The 20225-nt window shown below is 50.8% G+C and overlaps 4 protein-coding genes across 4 annotated transcripts; 2 read left to right on the plus strand and 2 right to left on the minus strand.

Moving 5' to 3' along the window:
- Nucleotides 1-147: 147 nt before the first annotated feature.
- PV06_02878 (uncharacterized protein) lies at nt 148-2033 on the plus strand (the record flags this gene model as incomplete). The annotated part of the gene is made up of 2 exons (XM_016403617.1): nt 148-315; nt 369-2033. The coding sequence occupies exons 1-2, from the start codon at nt 175-177 to the stop codon at nt 2031-2033; spliced, it is 1806 nt and encodes a 601-aa protein (XP_016264622.1). The 5' UTR covers nt 148-174.
- Nucleotides 2034-3983: 1950 nt separating this feature from the next.
- On the plus strand, nt 3984-7198 carry PV06_02879 (uncharacterized protein; the record flags this gene model as incomplete). The annotated part of the gene is made up of 5 exons (XM_016403618.1): nt 3984-4096; nt 4168-4290; nt 4345-5071; nt 5125-5376; nt 5428-7198. The coding sequence occupies 5 exons, from the start codon at nt 3984-3986 to the stop codon at nt 6412-6414; spliced, it is 2202 nt and encodes a 733-aa protein (XP_016264623.1). The 3' UTR covers nt 6415-7198.
- On the minus strand, nt 6699-8203 carry PV06_02880 (fumarylacetoacetase; the record flags this gene model as incomplete). The annotated part of the gene is made up of 2 exons (XM_016403619.1): nt 6699-7054; nt 7249-8203. The coding sequence occupies 2 exons, from the start codon at nt 8201-8203 to the stop codon at nt 6699-6701; spliced, it is 1311 nt and encodes a 436-aa protein (XP_016264624.1).
- Nucleotides 8204-12727: 4524 nt separating this feature from the next.
- On the minus strand, nt 12728-13225 carry PV06_02881 (uncharacterized protein; the record flags this gene model as incomplete). Its single annotated transcript, XM_016403620.1, has 1 exon — nt 12728-13225. One exon carries the CDS (start codon nt 13223-13225, stop codon nt 12728-12730), a length of 498 nt encoding a protein of 165 aa, XP_016264625.1.
- Between the last annotated feature and the right edge of the window lie 7000 nt (nt 13226-20225).

The raw sequence follows: 20225 nt of genomic DNA on the forward strand, positions 1-20225 counted from the left end.
ACAAGCGTATAGATCCATCCCTGATTTGCACGTGCCACATAATTACCGCAATAACTACATGCAAGTGCGGAGCAGTCTAGAATACAACGCGGTTTCCTGCTTGTAAGACACGAAGCAGAAGGCACTCGAGTACATATTGATAATTTTTCGTGGTCTCACGTTAACACTTCTTTTATGATGATGCCTAGAATGGCATCTATGCGCCAATTGACTACGACTTTTGGGATCAACTGTTCAACGATCCACAGGAAGGCTGGAAGTACTACAGGTCACAATACACACAGGCGGAAGCTGGCCACTGTGGTGGACAGCAAGGCAAGTAGCAGACGATCGCTTGATATGCTGACTTGCTGATGGTTGCTTGTAAGAGTTCGCACTTTGACACAACATATGATGTGGTAGTAGTCGGCTCTGGTGGTGCCGCGTTAGTGGCTGCTGTCACGGCGGCCAAGAAACATGGGCTTAGTGTTCTGGTGACTGAGAAATCAAGGTGGTTTGGAGGCACTACGGCCTTCTCTGGAGGCGGCGCATGGATTCCTGCGAATCATCTTCAACCGAGTCTAGGGTTTTCAGACAGCAAAGAGAAGGCCGAAAAATACATCCGTGGGATGATGGGAGAGCTTTATGATGAACGAACAGTCGCGAGCTTCCTAGAAAATGCCCCGAAAATGGCCAAGTGGCTTGAAGACGAAACAGCGCTTGGATGGACGGGAGTGCCTATGGTTGATTTCTACAGTTCCGCCGAGGGAGCAGTTCCGGGACGAATGCTTCTGCCCAAGTCTTTCGATGGTCGTAAGCTTGGTCGGACGGTTCAGGACATACGATACACATTGCAAGGTTGGAAAGCCTTCGACTCGATGCAAGTCTCTGCGGAAGAGATTCCAATGATGACACATCCTTTCGCAAGCCTTGGAAGTTTCATCCATGTCGTGAGCAAGCTGCTACGGTACTGGAGAGACAGAATACGCCATGGGAAAGGGACTTTCCTCGCCAATGGTAATGCAATGATCGGCAGTTTGATATATACGCTACAACAAGTGAAAGGCGAGCTATGGAACAACTCACCCGCCACCAAAATCATCATGGACGGCGGCCGAGCTACAGGAATCGTCATCGACCGCAAGGCCCAAGGCTCCGTCCGTGTGCGCGCGAGTAAGGGCATCGTCCTGGCCAGTGGAGGCTTCGGACGGGCAGGACAGGCGCACTTATATGGCCCGCGTGAATACTGCATGTCCCCCGCAAGCAATTTGGGAGACGGCATACGCATTGCCACCGACGTCGGCGGCACCTTGTCAAAGCCAATTGCTGACAGCGCGCTTTATGTACCGATTTCAACGTACCGTCCCAAAACGGGACCGGTTCGACTATTTCCTCACTTTGGTCAGGATCGCAGCAAGCCCGGCTCGATTATAGTGGATGTCCATGGAAAACGATTCATTAACGAGAGTGAAGGATACCACCAATTTGGGCAAGAAATGCGTGCATTAAGTATGGACCACTGTTATTGCATCGTCGACAGGCGTTTCTTGCGAAAGTACGGCCTCGGGTTTCAATTACCTGCTCCCTACCTCCTTAGCAGGACACTCTCGCAACGATATTGGGTGTCGGCTCCGACAATCCCTGAGCTGGCGAAAAAGCTTCACCTTCCTGTCGACAACTTAACGGCAACGGTGCGGAGGTTCAACAAATATGCTATTAAAGGGGAAGATCCCGACTTCCACCGGGGTGAACGGTTATGGGACAATATGTTTGGAGATCTCGAGAACAAGCCGAACCCGAACCTACGACCCTGTGATCAGGCGCCCTTTTATGCTGTGAAGTTATATCCAGGCAATGCGAGCACGCTTCACGGTTTGGAGACCAATGAATATGCTCAAGTTCTCGACAAGGCTGGAAGCCCCGTGCCAGGTCTCTATGCCTCCGGCAATGACAATAATTCCATCTGGCGCGGTACCTATCCCGGGGGCGGTTCTTCTATAGGCCCTGGAACTGTGTTTGGATATGTAGCCGCAAATCAGATCGCGTCACAATGATTCGCGGAGCTGCAAATTGTATTATAGCCGTGAAATACCTACGCCAATGTAAGCTTAGTAGCTATGCTTGCTACTGATTCATAGAGATTAAAATAACCCTCACCGGACCGAATCATCACATGGACAAGATGCAATCTCTTCACCGCCCCATAGGGAGCCGAGGCACGAGAAACCACAAGCCTAAGACTCGAGGGGCCCGCATACATTAAAGTCGAGTTGCTGACGGAGGTCTGGGACGCGTTAGTGGAATCCCGCGAGCAGAAAAAGCAGAAGGTCAGAGCTAATGTGAGTGTCGATGAAATCGCTATGAGTCTGCTGCGCCATAGATGTGAAGCCCTATACGAATTCTTGTAGGTGCGTTGTGTTCGAGCCACATCGAATTTTGGGTGGATTGTTAAGGTTTGAAGATAGAAGGGATCAGAGTGAGGATTGTGCTAGATAGCAGCAGCGTGAAGAGAGAAGGTGATGGCTAGTATGAGGAGGTTGCTATGGAGCGAATTAGAAGTATCATATGAGTGTTAAATGTTAGGAGGCCATCTTTTCCTTGTCAGCGTTCATGAGCCCAGGGTATCAAGATATTAAAGTAGTCCCTCCACGCCAAAATATTACCATGATATATTTTTATTATTACATTATCTACGGAGTACTTTAGGAAGAAATCCACAGGAGTAATCAGATAGATAATCTGGCTAATGATACCCTTAACGGCTAACTTTGGCCACACTATAGTTAAGGACCTAATGTGCCACAGCTAATAGCGATAATATCTTAGTAAACTATTCTAGATATCTTATGTACCTTCACATCGAGATTTTCCTTACTTTTCTAAGGCCAATAATAATGGCTAGTAAGGTTAGTAAAATATGCTTATAGTCTAGCTAAAGTAAGGCTATAGACCTCTTCCTTATCTCTTATTCTGAGGGTAATTATGTTACTTATTTAGTATTATGTACCTAAGGCTTATAGTCACTAAAGAATAACGCACTTATACTCAAGGAAAAGAAGACTTATCTCATTACCTAGGTGCCTAGTTACACGTTATATATCTCTGTGTGTGCCTACTTAGTACTATTTACTCATTTTAATGCCATGACTAAGACACTTATACCGTCCCACACACATACTTGCCACAGCTAATTAATGGCTACTAGGAGACACCTCCATTATTTCCCAGTATAATATAAGGAGGTCTTTACCCCCCTTACGAGCTAACACTCCTTAAGCTCTCTAAGTTCTTATTTAGCTATCACTTAGCTAGTCATTTATTAATAAAGGCCTATTACGCTATGCTCTTCCCTATTACGATATGACCTAGTCCTCTTAACAGCCTAGAGTTCTCTCTCTTTATCACATACACCTTAGAGCTAAGCCTTACCGTTCTCTATTAATGACATTTCTGCGATACTACTGCATTGGCCTTATTCGTCGATATCAATTGACGTTCGTTCGTCAGACGCATTCGATATAAAGAGGAAAAAAGAGTTAAATGAGTAGCGACTAGTGTAATAAGATCATTAGTAGAAAAAATCGCGCCAAGATTCGATGAGTTCTAAGCGCGAGGCGACGAAAACGAGGCGACAACACTCATCGTACTGAAATGCTCAGAGCATATCGATGGGTTTCGTCAGGTCGGCTGATAGGGTTCCGTCGGGTCGGTGGGTAGGTGCGCGTGGGAGACTTGTATATTTCTCGTGCGAGAAACTCGCGCGACCATGATGGATACAAGTATTTACTCGCAGATGAAGACCCACGTGACAATGTAACTAAGTCGTACCAAATCATTTGGTCCTCGGTTCTACGGGACGAGTGGCCGGACTGCTTAATAAAACAAGCAGATTTTTGCGAACTTGAACTACATTCGCTACCCCGCTCTGCGCAGCTACTTCCCAGGAATATGAGCTCCGTACCGCCTACGAGTCTTACTTTTTCGCATCAAAGCTGATCATCAAGATGGGTAGGAGCTCGGACAGAACAGCCCAGGCACCCCAGCCAAATCGAGTCGATGAAAAGAGAAGGTTGGAGGATGGCGATGAGCCGACCAGCGTCCGCTCGAAACGGCGTGGGTATACCATGGTTGCATGGTCTCTGAAATTGCTCTCAGCGTACATGACCGGACGCTGACTGTTTCTCTTAGCAATGAATGCAAGCGTCGCAAAGTCAAGTGTAGCGGGTCGAAACCTTGCCAACGATGCGACAACCTGTCACTCGACTGCGTCTTCACTCGCAGTTATTACTCAAACTCCATCCGGGATAACGAGTAAGCAAACGCCGACGCCTAATTCCCAAAGGATCCAGGCTGACAGCTCTCAAGGGAATTCATCCAAATGAGAAATCAAATTGCGTTCCTGCAGAACCAGATCAACGACCTCAGCAACAGTCGCAGCGACCCAAGCACACCTCCTGTGCCCAACGACCGCAACGAGGGTCACTTGGTGGCTTCGTCGATGTCCAAAACCCTGAGGACGGTCCCTGCTGGGTCGCCAGGCTTGGTGGACACAGATATCGCGCAATTCCATGGACCTACGAGTTCCATGTACGGCTTCGACATTGCTAATTCCACCCTGCAGAGCATGGGAATCACACCCGCGCCGTCCGACCCGGGGCCTCTTCCCGAGACGAGGAGTACGTGCACACCACCCAAATCTTCCTTGGCTATCGAACTGTCCGGCGACCCTTTATGGGCTGTCAACCAAGCAGAAGCCATTCGTCTGTGCAAGGTATATGACGAGGAAATTGGGATCATGTATCCCCACATTGACATGGCCAAGGTTTTCAGACACGTCCATGCCCTGTTCACATGTACACATGTCACCATCTCCGTCCCGGATGGATCAGGACAGTTGTATTTTCAGGGAACCGATCCGCTCGACAATGAGGATGTCATAATTGTGAAAATGGTGGTGGCGATTGGGCTATTGCTGGTGAACAGTGGGAAGAGCGATCTCAGCCAGCAGCTGTACGACTCGATCCAAGACAACATCAACGCAAAGATTCTGAGTGCGCTTAGTATCAGGTCGGTTACTCTCTTCATTTTGACGGTAAGGATCTCTGTGTCTTACTCCCTGCTACCTCTCTAAGGGTTGAAATGCAGGCCCACTTTCATTTCCAGAAGGATGAGGAGGCACAGGCATGGCGTTTTATAGGGATCGCGGCGCGACTGTGTTTAGAAATGGGGCTTCATCGCAGCGAGAATATCTCCAAATCCTTTCCCGACGAGGCTGATCGCCTGGAAGCAGTAAGAAACTTCTGGGTTGTGTACGCTCTCGATCGGCGCTACAGTTTTGGCACAGGGCTACCGTTTGCTTTGCAGGATCAACATCTCGATCGTTCCCTTCCCGGACCGGTAAGTCTAGGACCACATGTCTGACACGTCGGACTTTGTTGACATGGCCAGGACAATGCATTTCCCTATCTGAAGCATATAACCGAGTTCAACCACATCGCCGGCAAAGTTTGGCACGAAAACATGGTTTACAAACCGGACGATAAGGACAGGCGTGACGCGGTTGCCTTCTTGGACTACCAAATCTTACAGTGGTACTCTCAACTCCCCGAGTCGCTCACATTTAGTAAAGATCTTCTTGTCGAGCAGCGAATTCCCAGACGCGGTGCGCGACGGCTTCGATTTCTCATGTACCTGCGGAAGAACCAGGCGAGAATGTCAGTCTACCGACCCATCCTGTACTCAGCCACGAGCATCAGAGAGAACCGACAGTTGGCCCAAGAGGTAGTCGACGTGGCCAAGGACACGATCCTAACCATCTCTAGCATCAACGAGGTCTCGGATCTTTACAGCACGCAACAAGTCTGCTACAACTACTTTCTAGTCCAGGCTATGGCGGTCATCTTTCTTGCCGTATGTCACGCTCCAGCCGACTTCTGCGACCAGACGCGAGACGAATTCTGCACCGTGGTTGAGCTCATTAAGGGATTCAACACCAGCTCGTATATTGCCAAGCGAGTGTGGCAGACGATACGTAGACTCCGCGAGATTGGCGACAAGATTGGACTTCTCGCGCGCCGCGTTTCGGAGCCTGGGCATGACGCGCAACCGCATGACGCCGCGGCCGCAGCAGCAGCTGTCGCGGGCTTAAGCGCTCACCACCACCAGAAGATGGACGATCCTTTCAGCCTTGAACAGCCACACGCGGCCACGGGCCACGAACTGGATTGCTGCCCCGAGGACGGCTATCAGATGAGTGGCGAGTTGACGAGTTTGTTTGCACTTGCCGGAGAGTACAGCGGACTGGGTCTAGCAATGGGCGACGACGATCATACCTATGCGGACGGGGACGGCCCCATGGGCAACAACGGCCAAGGAATGAGTGCACTGCTTGGAAGCCAACAAGAGTTTGCCCGGACCCTTGAGCAGCTGTTTTGAGCTTGTGCGGCTCGTTACGGCCTACGTTAATGGTGTACTTTGTTCCCAACAGCTGATCCACGTGGAGATTTGGACAGGTGCTGGGCAGGAAGACGCAGAGATACAACTGGTCTTCTTCCTTGAGTATGTCCTGCTACGATAGAGTTTTCGAAACCTAGCAGTCGTACTCCGTACACATGACTCTATCGATTGCCGATGCACCCCCTTTTCTTCCCCCTCTCCCTCTCCATCTCCCGCCCTAGCTAGGATGCGGTGCGCAAAATCTCGACATCCAGCTTCCGGGTTCAGTGAGTCTTCAACAACGCAGCTTCAATGGTCCCACGACATGATCCAAAGCCCACCAGATCCCGCGATCCAGCTGAAGTGCCACAACATCCCGTGATGGTGATGGTATCGCCGTCTTGCAAGAACAATCTCTGCTCCTCCCCTCTCAGCTCGATGGCCGCCGTTCCGTTGCGATTCTGTTCGAGAAGACTACCTTGAGACCCGGGCGTCGAGCCGCTGATGGTTCCCGACCCGAGCAGGTCGCCGACGTTGAGAGGACAACCCGTGATAGTGTGGTGCGTCAGCATCTGCGGGAAGGACCAGAGTAGGTTTTTTGCGTTGGTGCACGTGATCGTCGTCCGGTGGCCGGCGGTTGCTGTGGTAGGAACAATGGGCATTTCGTCAGCGTTTTGTCTTGTTCAAATGGTAGTGTGGTTGCTGGGCCGCAATATCATTCTTCACGAGATTTGCTTGGGCGGGAGACAAAAAGAAAGGGGGAAGAGACAAAGGAAAAGGAGGGGCGAAGCAGTAGGAAGGGAACAAAGTCGCTGCGTTCAGGAAAGCCCTTACTTGTAAGGTCGACCTGGAGATCAATGTCCAAGGCCGTGTCCGCGCGGCTAGGGACCAGATACGGCGACAGCCTCGACTTGTTCTCCAGCCCCTTGGTGCGGAATGGTTCGAGGGCGTCGGCCAGAATGATCCACGGGCTGATGGTCGTGGCGAAATTCTTCGACCCAAAGGGCCCAAGCGGGACGTACTCCCACGCCTGTACGTCGCGGGCCGACCAGTCGTTCATCAAAACGTAGCCAAAGATGTTCTCCTCGGCCTGTGCCAGTGTCACAGGCTGGCCAAGCGGGTTCGCCGTGCAGACGAAGGCGGCGAGTTCGAGTTCGAAGTCGAGTTTGGCGCAGGGCCTGAATGTCGGCTCTTTGGGGTCCGATGCGGCATTCTGGAGGACCTGGCCCCATGGCCGGCGCACTGGCGTCCCGGATATCACGATGGACGAGGCGCGGCCGTGATAGCCGACCGGCAGGTGCGTGTAATTGGGCTGGAGCGCGTTGTTTGCCCCGCGGAACAGCACACCGACATTGTATGCGTGGTTGGCGCCGGCGTAGAAGTCTGTGTAGTCTCCAATGCTCATGGGGACATGAGTCCTGACATCGTCCAGCCGAAATAGACACCGTCGCCGTAGGGACTCATTGTTTTTGAGAATCTGCGCGTGGGGCGAGTCCTGGAGAAACATGCTACGGAGGTACGAGCGAACTTCGCGGTGCACCGCGCGACCCAGTGCTGCAAAATAATTGAGGACGGGTAGGGAGAAAGCGTTGTTGGCATGGGCTGAGAACGATTCCAGAGCTGCAAATCCGTTTTCTGCAGAGAATATGGCCAGATCCAGGACGTGGGATCCCACTGCGACAGCCGCGTGACGCTCGGTCGAGTCGGGTGGACTGATGATGCCAAATGGGATGTTTGCGAGGGAGAAATGGGATCCCTCAGGGACGTCGAGCCACGAGGGAGTCGCCATGGCCATCCGCTGGTCTAGTTTGTCAGGATGATGGACGGAATGAATGCTCGTAGACGAGGGGTTTTTCTCTTCATAGTCTCGCGACTGGAGGGACTTACAGCTGGTGACTTTCAAACTTGTATCTTAGGATAGAAAAAGAAAGGCCAAGTGCGAGGAGCAAACGAGAGGCGGTGCTATATCGATGCTTGCTTTGGAGAGACGGCGATGGCTCCGTGAATTCCTGCCCAAAACATACTACGTAAACATCTGGTGCTCATTCCAGTAAGTCGACATAAGAGATCGGTCGGCTCATTACGGTGGACTTCCGCGGGAGAAGGCTTCAGATTTTGCAACGTGCTCCATGGCCTGGGCACTATGCTCGTAAGGACGTGATACCATAAGGTTCGGAGGGTGGTGGCTCGACAGCGGAGACATCCGAACATGCACACGAAGTCCTTTTGTTGGACAGAGTGGCAAGGCGGCATTGCTCCGACTTTGAGTATCCCATGCGGAACGCCTCCGGCGCAAGCATCTTAATGAAGCATCCCTACCCGAAACCTGTTGCACATGCGGCATATTTTTTTTGTTAGTCAGAACGTCAGATCCATCCCCAGGTACGTAGGATTCTGGTAGCCTTAGGCGAGGGTTGGTATTTGCGGTGGGAAGGCTAGAAACAAAGTCAGACCTAGTCCCTCTATTTGACATCGAACCCACCACACGTACCGCGGGAGACGAAGCAAGTATTACGAGTTTGAGGACAAGTCGCTATCAAAAGACGACGGAAGCACGGTGAGGGTGATTAAGAAGAGGTGGCAGCCTTTACGTGGCAAGAAGTGGAACCTGTAAAGTACTGTACTATACTAATCGACCAACTGAACGGTGCGTCAGGCCTCAAAGGCTGCCAGAAGGGGCCTTGAAACGAGGCCGCAGCGACTCCCAGCTGTCTGCATTGTAGTTTTCCTGGACCTTGCGGCACGTTTCCAATCCCCAACCCGTCACCCCAACCATGTAGCAACTCTCGAACATGAAGGCCATGCTGCCTTGGCCGACCATCTGTGGACCCAATCGAGCGTCCGTCGCAGCCTCGAAGGTTTCCCGGTCCGGTCCATGGGCGCTCATAATATTGTGTAGACTCGCACCTGCCGGCTTGAAGCCTCCTCCAATCTTTGCGTCGTAGTCGCCATGAATGAGGCCCATGAACTCCGACATGGTATTGCGATGGTACCAAGGAGGACGAAAGGTGTCTTCTTGCACCAGCCAGCGTGGGGGGAAGATGACAAAGTCGGCCACCGCGGTACCTGGTCGAGATGAGGGCGCGGTCAGAACCGTGAATATAGAGGGATCGGGGTCTGCGAGTGGGTAATGTGGTCAGCCGAGCTCGTGATTGCGCCCTTCTATTTCTTAAATGTCTTCCGGGCGCACGAGACAACTTACGGTCGAAGGAGATGCTCCCGATCGTGTTGAACCTTCCAAGGTCGTACTTGTACGGGTAATACCTTCCGTGCCACGCCACGACGTCGAATGGAGTGTGGTTCTGTTGGGCCACAAAGAGCCGGTCGTTGAACTTGGCAATGACGTTCCACGGTGCCGCCGTAGTACCCGTTGTGGCCTCTTCAAAAGCCGCCCGAGGGGCTTGAAAGTCTCTCGCGTTGGCCAGTCCATTGGAGCCGATGGGTCCCAGTTCCGGCAGCTCAAGATGACCGGCCTCGTGGAGCTCGAGTATGTATCCTCTTATCGGACCCTCGGGGAGGGTCACGCGATACCTGACGCCTCGAGGCATCACACAGATCTCGTTGGGCCGGACGAGGAGCCTCCCCATCTCGGACTGGATGTCCATGACGCCGTGCTGAGGGACAATGAGGAAGTCTCCATCGGCAGAGTAGAAGGCGGTGTTCTCGTCCATGTCCCTGCCGGCCGTGTAGATCGAGATGCTGATCCCGGTCTTCAGGGCGATTTCTCCCGCACGCGCAACGACATTTCGGGCTCGAACCCAGTCGACACTTTCGTCGACATCGAAAGGATCCCAGCGGAGCTGATTCGGTAGCTGGTGTACAATGTGATCTTGTGCTTCGTCCTCGGCAGAACGGGTGCTTGTGTAAGGCTTGAACGGTGCGTGTGCAGACGCTGGCAAAATCCGGTAGAGCCAAGACTGTAGATTCTCTTGCCTGGGAGCCGTGAACGCGGTCCCGGAGAACTTTTCTGCGTACAAGCCGTAGGGTGGCTTCTGAGGAGAATTGGCTCCTAGAGGCAACGAACCTGGCACCGCCTCTGACCTTCAACATGTAAGTACAATGCTCGGAAAGTTTTGGGTGTGAGAATAAGTACTCATGGTATGCCAGAAAACCGTTGTGATACTGATAGCGCTCCGGCGTAGTAAACTTGGTCGTTGGCATCGTCCCTGATTTCGCTGGCCCTTTTCCCTCTTTTACTTCGGTACTGCTAGTTTGTGGTGTATCTGATGGTCCTGCGTGCTTGGTCACCAGGAATTGTTGGTCCAGTGTTCGTCTTGGGATGATGTGTTCGGCTTCGCGACTATTTACCGTTCTGCGCTCGGCCCTCTAGAGGCCGGGGATGCGGCGCTCAAGTTCCAGAAGGCTCACATTTCGCCACTTTTCCGCGCATCTTTCACAGCCTGTCGCCTGCCCGTGTTGAAGCGGGCTCGAATTAATGGATCAAGAGGTTCCTGTTAGCTAGCTACGTTGCTTCCACAACAACGACAGGAAATGGGGCGTCGATCCTGCGAGCGGAGCTTCCGTTCGAGAATAACGCTAGTCTCCACAATTTTATGCTCAACGGAGGTGCCTCCGTACCAACTTGGTCGCCTCAAGAAGCCTTATTCAAATATCCGAATAGCCGATGGGGTGCTTTCCGAGTCTGGTCTGTTCCCAAAATTATCTTCATCTACGGATATTGACATTGGAAGTGCGGTTATGCTTGCTTTGCCGCTTTGGAGCTTCTGAATGCAGTTACCGGAGTCGTGAGGGCTCCCAAAGGCATAACACCCTCTTTCCTGTATGCCTGTACATACATAGGATTTCTACTCTATGTCTCTGTATCATCGTTCACACGAGATTCAAGGCACCTTGTATGAAGTTACAGTACACCCAATATAATCGACCGCTTGCAAGGTGCCTCGCTCGCTAGTGGGTGCCTAATTCCTGCATATTCTGGAGATTTTGCACGAACATGTGTGCCGCTAGCCAACGCCGCAGACGTTCACTCTGGATATACAGCAGAATGTTTCGATTTCGTAGATGGCTCGCCAACAGTGCTTCCGAGTCTCGATTGTCCTTCGGGGAGCCTTGTGTAGATAAGAGCAGAGTCTACAAAATTGTGCATTAGTATGTTTCGATGCAGGTTGAGGGCGTGTGTCAACCGCAAGGCGCAACCACAAAGTGGCCACGCCAAACAAGGATCTCCCCGCTGGAGATAATAGCGCGCCTAATAGAATGCAAGTCTGTACTACTTCCACGAAGTCTTTAGTGTCGAAAAAATGTTTTCTGGTACCAGCTACGTGTCTATATTTAGCTTCCTTAGCAGTGTTAATCTATGTCTAGTAACACGTTCAACAGCGATGGCCAAGATAGCGAGCTGGGTACTGACAAATCCGACAGGGAGTCGTACCCTCCTCCGGCCCTGTGCGTTGTATAGCAGTGCAAATATCTCCCAAAACTCGTCCCGATGGAAGGCGAGCCAAGATACTCGGTCATAATAAATGTTGACAAGCAAATTGGCAATATCGCGCTCTGGTAGACAGAAAAATAGCTGGTTACGGAGCGCAGATAGCTTTGCGAGGAGTTTTTGTTGTGTCGTTCGAACTTGGAGTGACTTCACGGCGGTTGCTTCCACGCAACGACGTCCTCACACAACCGCTGGCCTGAGGGTTGCATGGTCGAAATGACTGCCGCCGATGTCGTTGGCCCTTTGGGAAAGCCATGATTATGGTACTCAAAGACCTAGAAGCATTATTTAGCCAGTGCAAATCTCCAGCTTTCGAGACCCCATACTTTTTCTACCAAAGTCATTGTAAAACTGTTTTACGCATAAAATGCTCTGGTCATCTGCGGTCTCCTTTTCCATCTGGATATTGCTCGAACACGAATCTCCACGTTCTCTTGAGAAGATTCGAAGATGTATTCGAGGTCCGGGCGTGGTGAAATGCCGACGTGATGAAATGAGCCACCGTTACTTAGACTTCTTTCACGCCGTACTCGACTCGGTCCTCAGTCTCTCGTGGGTGGAGTTGTATGTACCTGACAGGGGTGGTCTGCGGCACGAAATCGCAGCACTGGTGGTGGCCAGCGGCAGCCACGGGTGAAGATAATTGGTTCTACGACGCACGCATACGGACGGTGACTGAAGAAAGGGCAGATATGCGAGGTATTCCGCCACAAATGGGCAAACCAACGGCATGGTCGCTATGAAGTCCAACATAAATACACGCCTGATCACTGAACCTTAGTGACTTCCCCCCAGTCTCACGGCTCACTGGTAAGGGGACTTCGGCCATAACAGGGCATGTTGATATTCTCTATTTGTCCTCCTTTAAACATGTTCGCCACTTCCCGCCACCACTTCAGTGGGCACCACGTCTTTGAACACCGCAAAGCTCGAGGGTGTTTCCTCTAGAACAGGAAAATGAAACCCGCACTTGGGACACCGCTCGTTCAACACGGCTTGCTCCTGGGCAAGATCATACTTCTTATCCTGGCTCTCGTTGCATACGGGGCATATCCGAAGTAGTCGAGTGCTAACGAGCTCGAAGTTATTGATGATGTCTTCCATAATGGCGCCGTTGGCCGCCCAGGCTTTGCAATGCTTGTGGTAAGTGTTCTTATGCCAATCGTATAATGCGCCGCGGCTAGTCCAAAAACTGCATTCATTATACCAGTTTCGGTCGTCAGGATGCTCCCACCACGTGAGGTGAAGAAAGCCGGGAAGTCCCATCAGGTGTCGTCGTGTACCGGCAAAGAGAACTTTGAATTTTTCGTAGGCGTCCGGGCTGGAGAAGCGCACGCGCTGCATGCTGAGATAGATTGGCATGGTGTGTTTTGTTTGGAGAATTTGCAGAGGGAAGAATCAATCAATCAATCAGATGAACTGGCCTTATGTTTCTAGAGGCAGGGCGATGAAGTGGCTTGAAGATGAAACGGGCTTCATGGTCATCATGGGATGAGCGGCCTATATCGTCGAAAATTGAGAGTGTTTGACATCATGGACCATTAGCAGGTCCACCGAAACGGATACCCAGAGTCTCATCTTGCGGATAGCTGCATGCGGCATCAGTGAAGTCGATTCGAGTGAAATGTTTGCGGAGGAGCTTGTTGCGACCGTTTTCACTCGGCCTAGGATAGTCCCCATGACAGATGCCCAGAGAGAGATGTGTAATTGCCCCATGCCAACTCGTCGCTTAGAAAGCGTCAGCTCTCAGCTGGTATTCCTTTGTGTCGATCCCCGTTTGACAGGCACTTAAACGGCAATGTGTTTGGACCTGCTCTTATCGCATGGGATGCCGCGCTACTCGAATCGCAGGAGTCGATGTCAGGTGCAGGGACTGGATCATTAGCTTCGGAGGGTGCGACTCTTGATTGGTCGGTAAGTGCATCAAACTTCAATGCTACAGTATTGTCCCAAGTCCTGGCCACTATGTAGCCTAACCGCTTTTGCTCTAGCTGACGTGACATGCGGCAGTCAGCATATCACGATTCGCACGAAGGCTCGTGGTAGTCGTCAAGATTATCGAATCGACATAATATAGCTAAAATGCAGGTAACTTGTGGCATTGGAGATATCATAGGATTACAAAAAGGCAAGATGCTCTTGCTCGAGAGATGATGGTCAAGATATTGCACAAGAGCGGAAAATTTTAGTTCCAGACATTCACGTAAGGAAAGATACAATGGCACAGCCCCAAGCTCATGTTGTTCATGGCGGCGTACAATGTCCGTCTCCAGACAAGTGGGCTCCTTTTGAATGGGAGGAACCTAAGTATGGCAAGCAGGTGCACGGAGAAGTCACGGTCTTTCGTCCTTTCGGCGCCTCTGGCAACCTCTCCGCAGGCTTCTGGAGGGCGGGCACGACCACACCAGGTGGTCAACCGGATGGCTCCAATAGTCTTATCTATTCCTCCCCGTTGGGAGACGAGACGGCCTGCGTGATCGATGGCACCGCCAAACTGACAGTCGTGGCCACCGGCCAGAGCTATCAGATCGAGCCTGGCACCGTTGTTAGCTCCCCGAAAGGACTCGAGGTGAAATGGGAGATCGATGGACCATTCTTCAAGAAATATTGGTGTATCTGGAATGGCACATCACCGGTTTCCGAAAGCAAAAGTGAACTCCAGATTAATCACCTTGCGGATAACCCGAAAGACTGGATTGAATATCATTTCACGGAACCCAAAGAAGGGCCCCTCGTTGCGGGTGAACTGTATTTCATCTGTACCAAGGGCTCTACGGGAACGATGATGAGCGGCATCTGGCGCTCTGGGAAAGGTATAGCAGGATCAGACTGCCAGCCTGATGGCACTATGACTACTCCCTATACCGGCGTGCTCGGAGATGAGACAATTTTGCTTTTGGAAGGAGAAGTTGAGGTGATCGAGACGGAGAGTGGGAAGAAACACAACTTCAAGGCAGGCGATGTGATCGGGTTGACATCAGGAATGCACGTTACCTGGCGATCTAAAGGCCCGTTCTCAAAGAAGTTGTGGGTCATTACCAGGGATGAGCTGCCAGCCTAGATGATGCTGTGGGTGTTTATTGCACTATAGTACTGGAGATATCAAGAACCATCTTTTTTCTGTATTGCTCTCACCCAGATGCTCGTGACAATTCCGTTCCCTTTGTTACTGAGAATGCAATAACTAGGTTCTCCCGCCGAAGAAAGCTAGAAGCCCGATCGACAACAATCTTGTCGATTTGGATCTGACAACAGAATTAGCCCCCCTCCCTGCCGAGTGCTCCTTACTCAATGTGATCGTGTTTCGTTATATGTCAGGTGAAAGGTCCTAGCGCCATTCTAAATGTTTGGCGAGGAGTGATTGAGCTTTACTTTAGGTTTGTGCTACTGCAAGTCGCTGGATCCGGAGGTGTCCCAGCTGGAGACACCCTCCAACCAAGCGTGAGCCCTTCTCCCAGCCAGGGACTTATCGCAACCCGTATCAGGGCCAACACTCTTATCAGTTCGCCTATCTCCTGGCAAATTCTTTGTCCCTACCGGGATTGGTGCTCCATCTCTCCGCCCTAATTACCCCGCTTTTTAGCCCAGTGCCCTTTCTTGGTTTTCTTGGATATGAAGCTATCTTTCCCTCCCTAAGCGCACTGTATCATCTCTCGCGTTCAGCTATCATGCACCCATCACAAATGGACACTGTAGAAACCATAGGGAGCCCGAAGTCTTGCGATGTCAATTCAGAACATCAGATCGATACCCAGAGTGTTTCTCTGCGACGCTTGAAGAAGCGAGAAGTCGACCGGCGATGTCAGCGAGAAGCCCGAGAGCGTAAACGTTCCCGGATTGCTTCTCTTGAAAGCTTAGTGGTGGACCTACGGCGACAAGATGCAAGTGGGCAGGTGGCAGCCTTGCTGGAGCAATTGAAAAGGGTAGAGGAGGAACGAAACCTAGCGACTAAAACATTGAAAGATATTCAAAAGCTCATGTTTCAAAGATTATCAAAACCAGGGACGGATCTACCACAAGGTAATGCCACTGTGGAATTTCAGTGGATATCAGGAGGCACGAAAACTGGGACTGATTCCGCCAGGAGTCCGTCGGGGGAGTATGGATTACCAGCACTACCAAACGCTCAGCCTGCTCTCCTCAACATCGAAGCGATACCAGCCAGCCTTCCGGCGCCAGCCAACTTTATCGCCATGGCATCCACTGGCGAGTTTGAACCATCCATAGCACACTCCAGTATCGCAACAAGCAAACAGAATATCTCGCGCTTGACAAATCAAGCTCTCGTACAATCTACCAATACCAGTCGTCAGCACACGACTAAGTCGTCCCGCATCTACGATTGGGTCAATCCTCAATCTTCCTGTTGCTGTCATGCTCACTTGGACCGTCAGCCAGGCCAGCCGGCACTTTGGCAAGGTAGTTTCTGGAAATTCATTTGCGACGTCTTGAGTGAGCGATTCGACTGGGCAGAAAGTGTTCAGCCAGCGGACGATGCCGAGTCAGAGGACGTGCTCGTCCGTGCAATGGTCGAGGGTTGGGGCAACGTAGCAGACTGTGGCCGCCTGCATCCCTCTTTGCAGATGCTTCGCCGCATCGATGAGGCTACATTTCGACCAATAGCCAAAATTGAGCGCCTAGCGATGCTGAGAGCGATGCATTTGCTTTTACAATTCCACTCCCAACCTAGTGCGGAGCGGTACAATCGCCTCCCGCCGTGGTACTTATACCGCCCCTCGCAACACGTTCCTCATACCTACGCAATCGACTACTGGGCCTGGCCGCCGTTTCGCCAACGTTTTATCTCTAACGAAGATACGTACTGTGGCAACGACTTCTTCTTCATGTACCAGTCTCAGCTGCGGTTACTGTGGCCGTTTGAGTTTCGGGACTGTTACACCCACGATCTCGAAACCGGTCTCTACAAGCCCAGTCGCTTGTTCGACGAGAGGATCAACGACATCAAATGCTGGACGATGGGAAATGACTTTTTCGAGCGCTTTCCCGAGCTCTCTAGCGACATTCCCGTTGCTGTCGGTCAAGTTCCGAAACTCTTGTGCTCGGGCATACGACAAATGAACAAGCGATCCTCGTCGCCCGCTTCCACAACATTGAACAGAGATATTCAGTCCTCAAGAGGTATGGTGGTGGATGAAGGAGAGTTACGTCCACAGGAATCTCAAGGAGAATGCCCAGATGAGCGGGCTGAAGCTCTTGGAGACGCCTCCAGTCTCACTCTCTCGAGTTATGGACAATTATTTGAACCACATTTGAGTCAATCACCCGATGAGCAAAGTTACGCTTTGCCGCTACCCCTGCATGGCTATCATTTTCAAGGACCCACAGTATACCATTCTTTTTCCACCTCTCACGGATTCTACAACACTGGGGATTTCGACTTTGACACCGAGTCTGTCCAACCGACGACCGGCGATGCGTCTGCTTTTCCGTTCACACCCGGTGCAGCTGTTTGTGGGTCGGCAGGCTCGACAGATCTGAGCGGCTATCTTAACATGTTCTCCATTGTCTAAATAGTAACCACGAGCACGCGACCAGGATAAGGAATATTCGATCACTAATGCACCGAAGCAGCTTTCCGGATAGGTCAGATAATCTAACATGTTACTAGTGTATTGGAGGATGTTCGTGACGCACTGCAATCTGAAAAGTCGTTGGACACCATTAGGTCTTCTACCTTGTTGCTCCTGCCGAGTCTCTTGACGACCTGCAAATATCGCTTCGCCTACTCATCATTTTCTCTAGGCAAGACTTTTTTCGAATCTATCATCTTTGACATGCACTTCCATCGGCATCAGTGTTATCAGTGATCGTCTGCGTAGGCTTGAGATGCCTCGATTGGGACTTCGCCATCTGTGTGTAACAACCAGCCTCCTAGTGACTAATATTTTAGTAGTGTAATGAAGGTCATGAAATGAAAGTCACGCTGGTAACGCTTAGACTTAAATTTGTATGTGTTCTGATAGTCACTATAGACTTAAATAACGTTAGGAACACTCGATCCTTAAGGATAGGGTGCTAGGGAGCGAAGCTGCATTTTGAGAACTGTGCCCACAGTTGAACTTCACACCGAATCGCCCAACCCATGGCTGATACTCTCTAGCCATTTCAACACCGCAGCTGACGATTCAGGTGGAATACGGGCTGGATGGGACATAGCTTTTTTGTGGTTCATTCTACCCACAACATTTCACGGGTTTTTCTTTTTTAGCCACTTATGGATTTCACAGACGATCATCCTACGAGGCTTACGACATATCCATGCAAGTGGAGATTTCGACCTTCGGTGTTGCATTGCGTGATAAAAGCGTGGTACTTCGGACGTCCGAATCCGCCTCCAGACGTGCTCGGCATCCTCCAATCAACACGAAGGCTCACGACTACACAGCTTCCAGGGCCCTCAAAATCAGAGTGAACGCAAAAGCTGCTTCCAACCAGCGCTTGAAGAATAGCGCATCGGTCAAGTCGTGTTTGAAGCATTGACGCGACGCAATAGTACGGCGATCGTCGCCCACCTATCAAAGCGTTGCCTAAACCTAGCTTCAGTAAAGAGCCCCCAATCACACCGAGAAATTCATGATGATTGATATCAGAGCGCGATAGTTGTGTTTCAAAGCCGGCGAGAATGCCTGGGATAATCCAGTAGCTTAATACTATGCCTTGGTAAGAGGCTAACAAAGTCATTCACCAAAGTCTTCTTGGTCTGCGTATCCTTGGATATCCATCAAAATCTCTCTTCATTCTGCTTCCACTTTCGCTTTATACTCCTTCGCTGTGAAGATCTGGTGGCATACCTACCGGACTCAAAATTTACGCAGAGGCGTTGTCTCTATTACATCTCTTATTCCCTCCAGGAGAGATTGATAGCCCGGGCCACATAGCGCACGATTTGATGAGGAAGCCACACTCTGCGGGCCCTAATTCGGGACGATGTCCTACAATTTTCCGCCGTTATGGAAAATCGTATGCTTATCCAGCGCATGTAACGTCTTGGAGGGCGACACATCTCAAATCAGTTGCGGAGTCCCGGGCACTCAGAGAAGGCATCTCATCAATCAGGCAACGGAATCGAAGAAATCACAGAGGCTCATATATTTCGCAACCTCGTGGAGCTCGACGCCCCTTCCCTTTAAGCTACTTTGCAGAAGCACAACTCGATGGAGCACCACCACTACTCAACATTGGGAGCTCAATGAATTTTCCAAGTACGATCGATACTGATTGCGATTCGCCTGATAGCTCAGATGATAGCTTCGACATTCCTTCAACTCCCGGATCGGTGTGTGATCAATTCCGCTCGGGGCCGTTTGGCCACTTGTTTGACGGTTTGCGTATCACCGATCAAGAACGAGATCTCCTTGAAGAACTGGTCCAGCCACCAGCGATGGCACATTCCTCAGCAGAGATAGTCGAAACACTATCGCAAATGACATATTTTGATTTTATGAGACAGAATTCCAGCCCAACAGCAGGTTCGCGCATTCAAAAATACCACGACCAATCGTCTACTGAGACGGAAGCGAAACGAGACAATGATGGCAGTGAAAGACCAGAAGACGAGAGGGGGAAACCCCCACCCACAGAACTGTGTCAAAAGTTCCACGCAAGCAGCCCAAAATCAGGTTTCAGCACAGTTCTTGGGCCAGAAAATGATGGAGGTGCCACGCATATCAAGGCAGATGCAGATACGACAGAAGCGAGCATGTCATTGACAAAGTAACCTATATGTTTACGATAGTATGGCCATTTGAGAGTATGAGATGTCATTTGAGTCCTATAGTGTTGAAAGTAGAGACGAACACAATGCATTACAAACCCAGACACCGGAGTTGCATTTCTGGATGGGCCAGCCTAAGCATACGAGTCACTCCCATGCCGTGGCAAACCTTTAACTATTCCCATACAGCTTTCCTCAGAGCCTGAGGAATAGTATCGAGATGAGGTTCGAGAAAGATAAAATGTGGATGATGCAGCACTTCATTTGGGTCATGGTTTACTGCTGGCAGAAAGTTTTGACAAGTTTGTGCCGTCAGAGAATAAATTGATTTCCGATGCCCGAAGGCCGATATGATTATTCATCATTGCTATTCTCACTCTCTGTGGAGCAGAAAAGCCCAATGTAAAGGAGCTCCGAAGCCTCTTTCCTGGTTGCTTACTAACTACAGTTCATTTTGCTGACTCGATGCAATGCACGACCATCGTCACTATTTCTATGGACTGGCTGCTTACCACGGTCGTCGAGTGAACATAAAATATTTATTTCTTGAAGAGCTACACTTTCTGAGCCTCCGACATCGAGCCAGTAGAAGATTTCCAACAACGTCCAGATCCTTGACGTTTGCAC

This window comes from Exophiala oligosperma (assembly GCF_000835515.1).
Source record: "Exophiala oligosperma strain CBS 72588 unplaced genomic scaffold supercont1.3, whole genome shotgun sequence".
NCBI classification, from domain to species: domain Eukaryota; kingdom Fungi; phylum Ascomycota; class Eurotiomycetes; order Chaetothyriales; family Herpotrichiellaceae; genus Exophiala; species Exophiala oligosperma.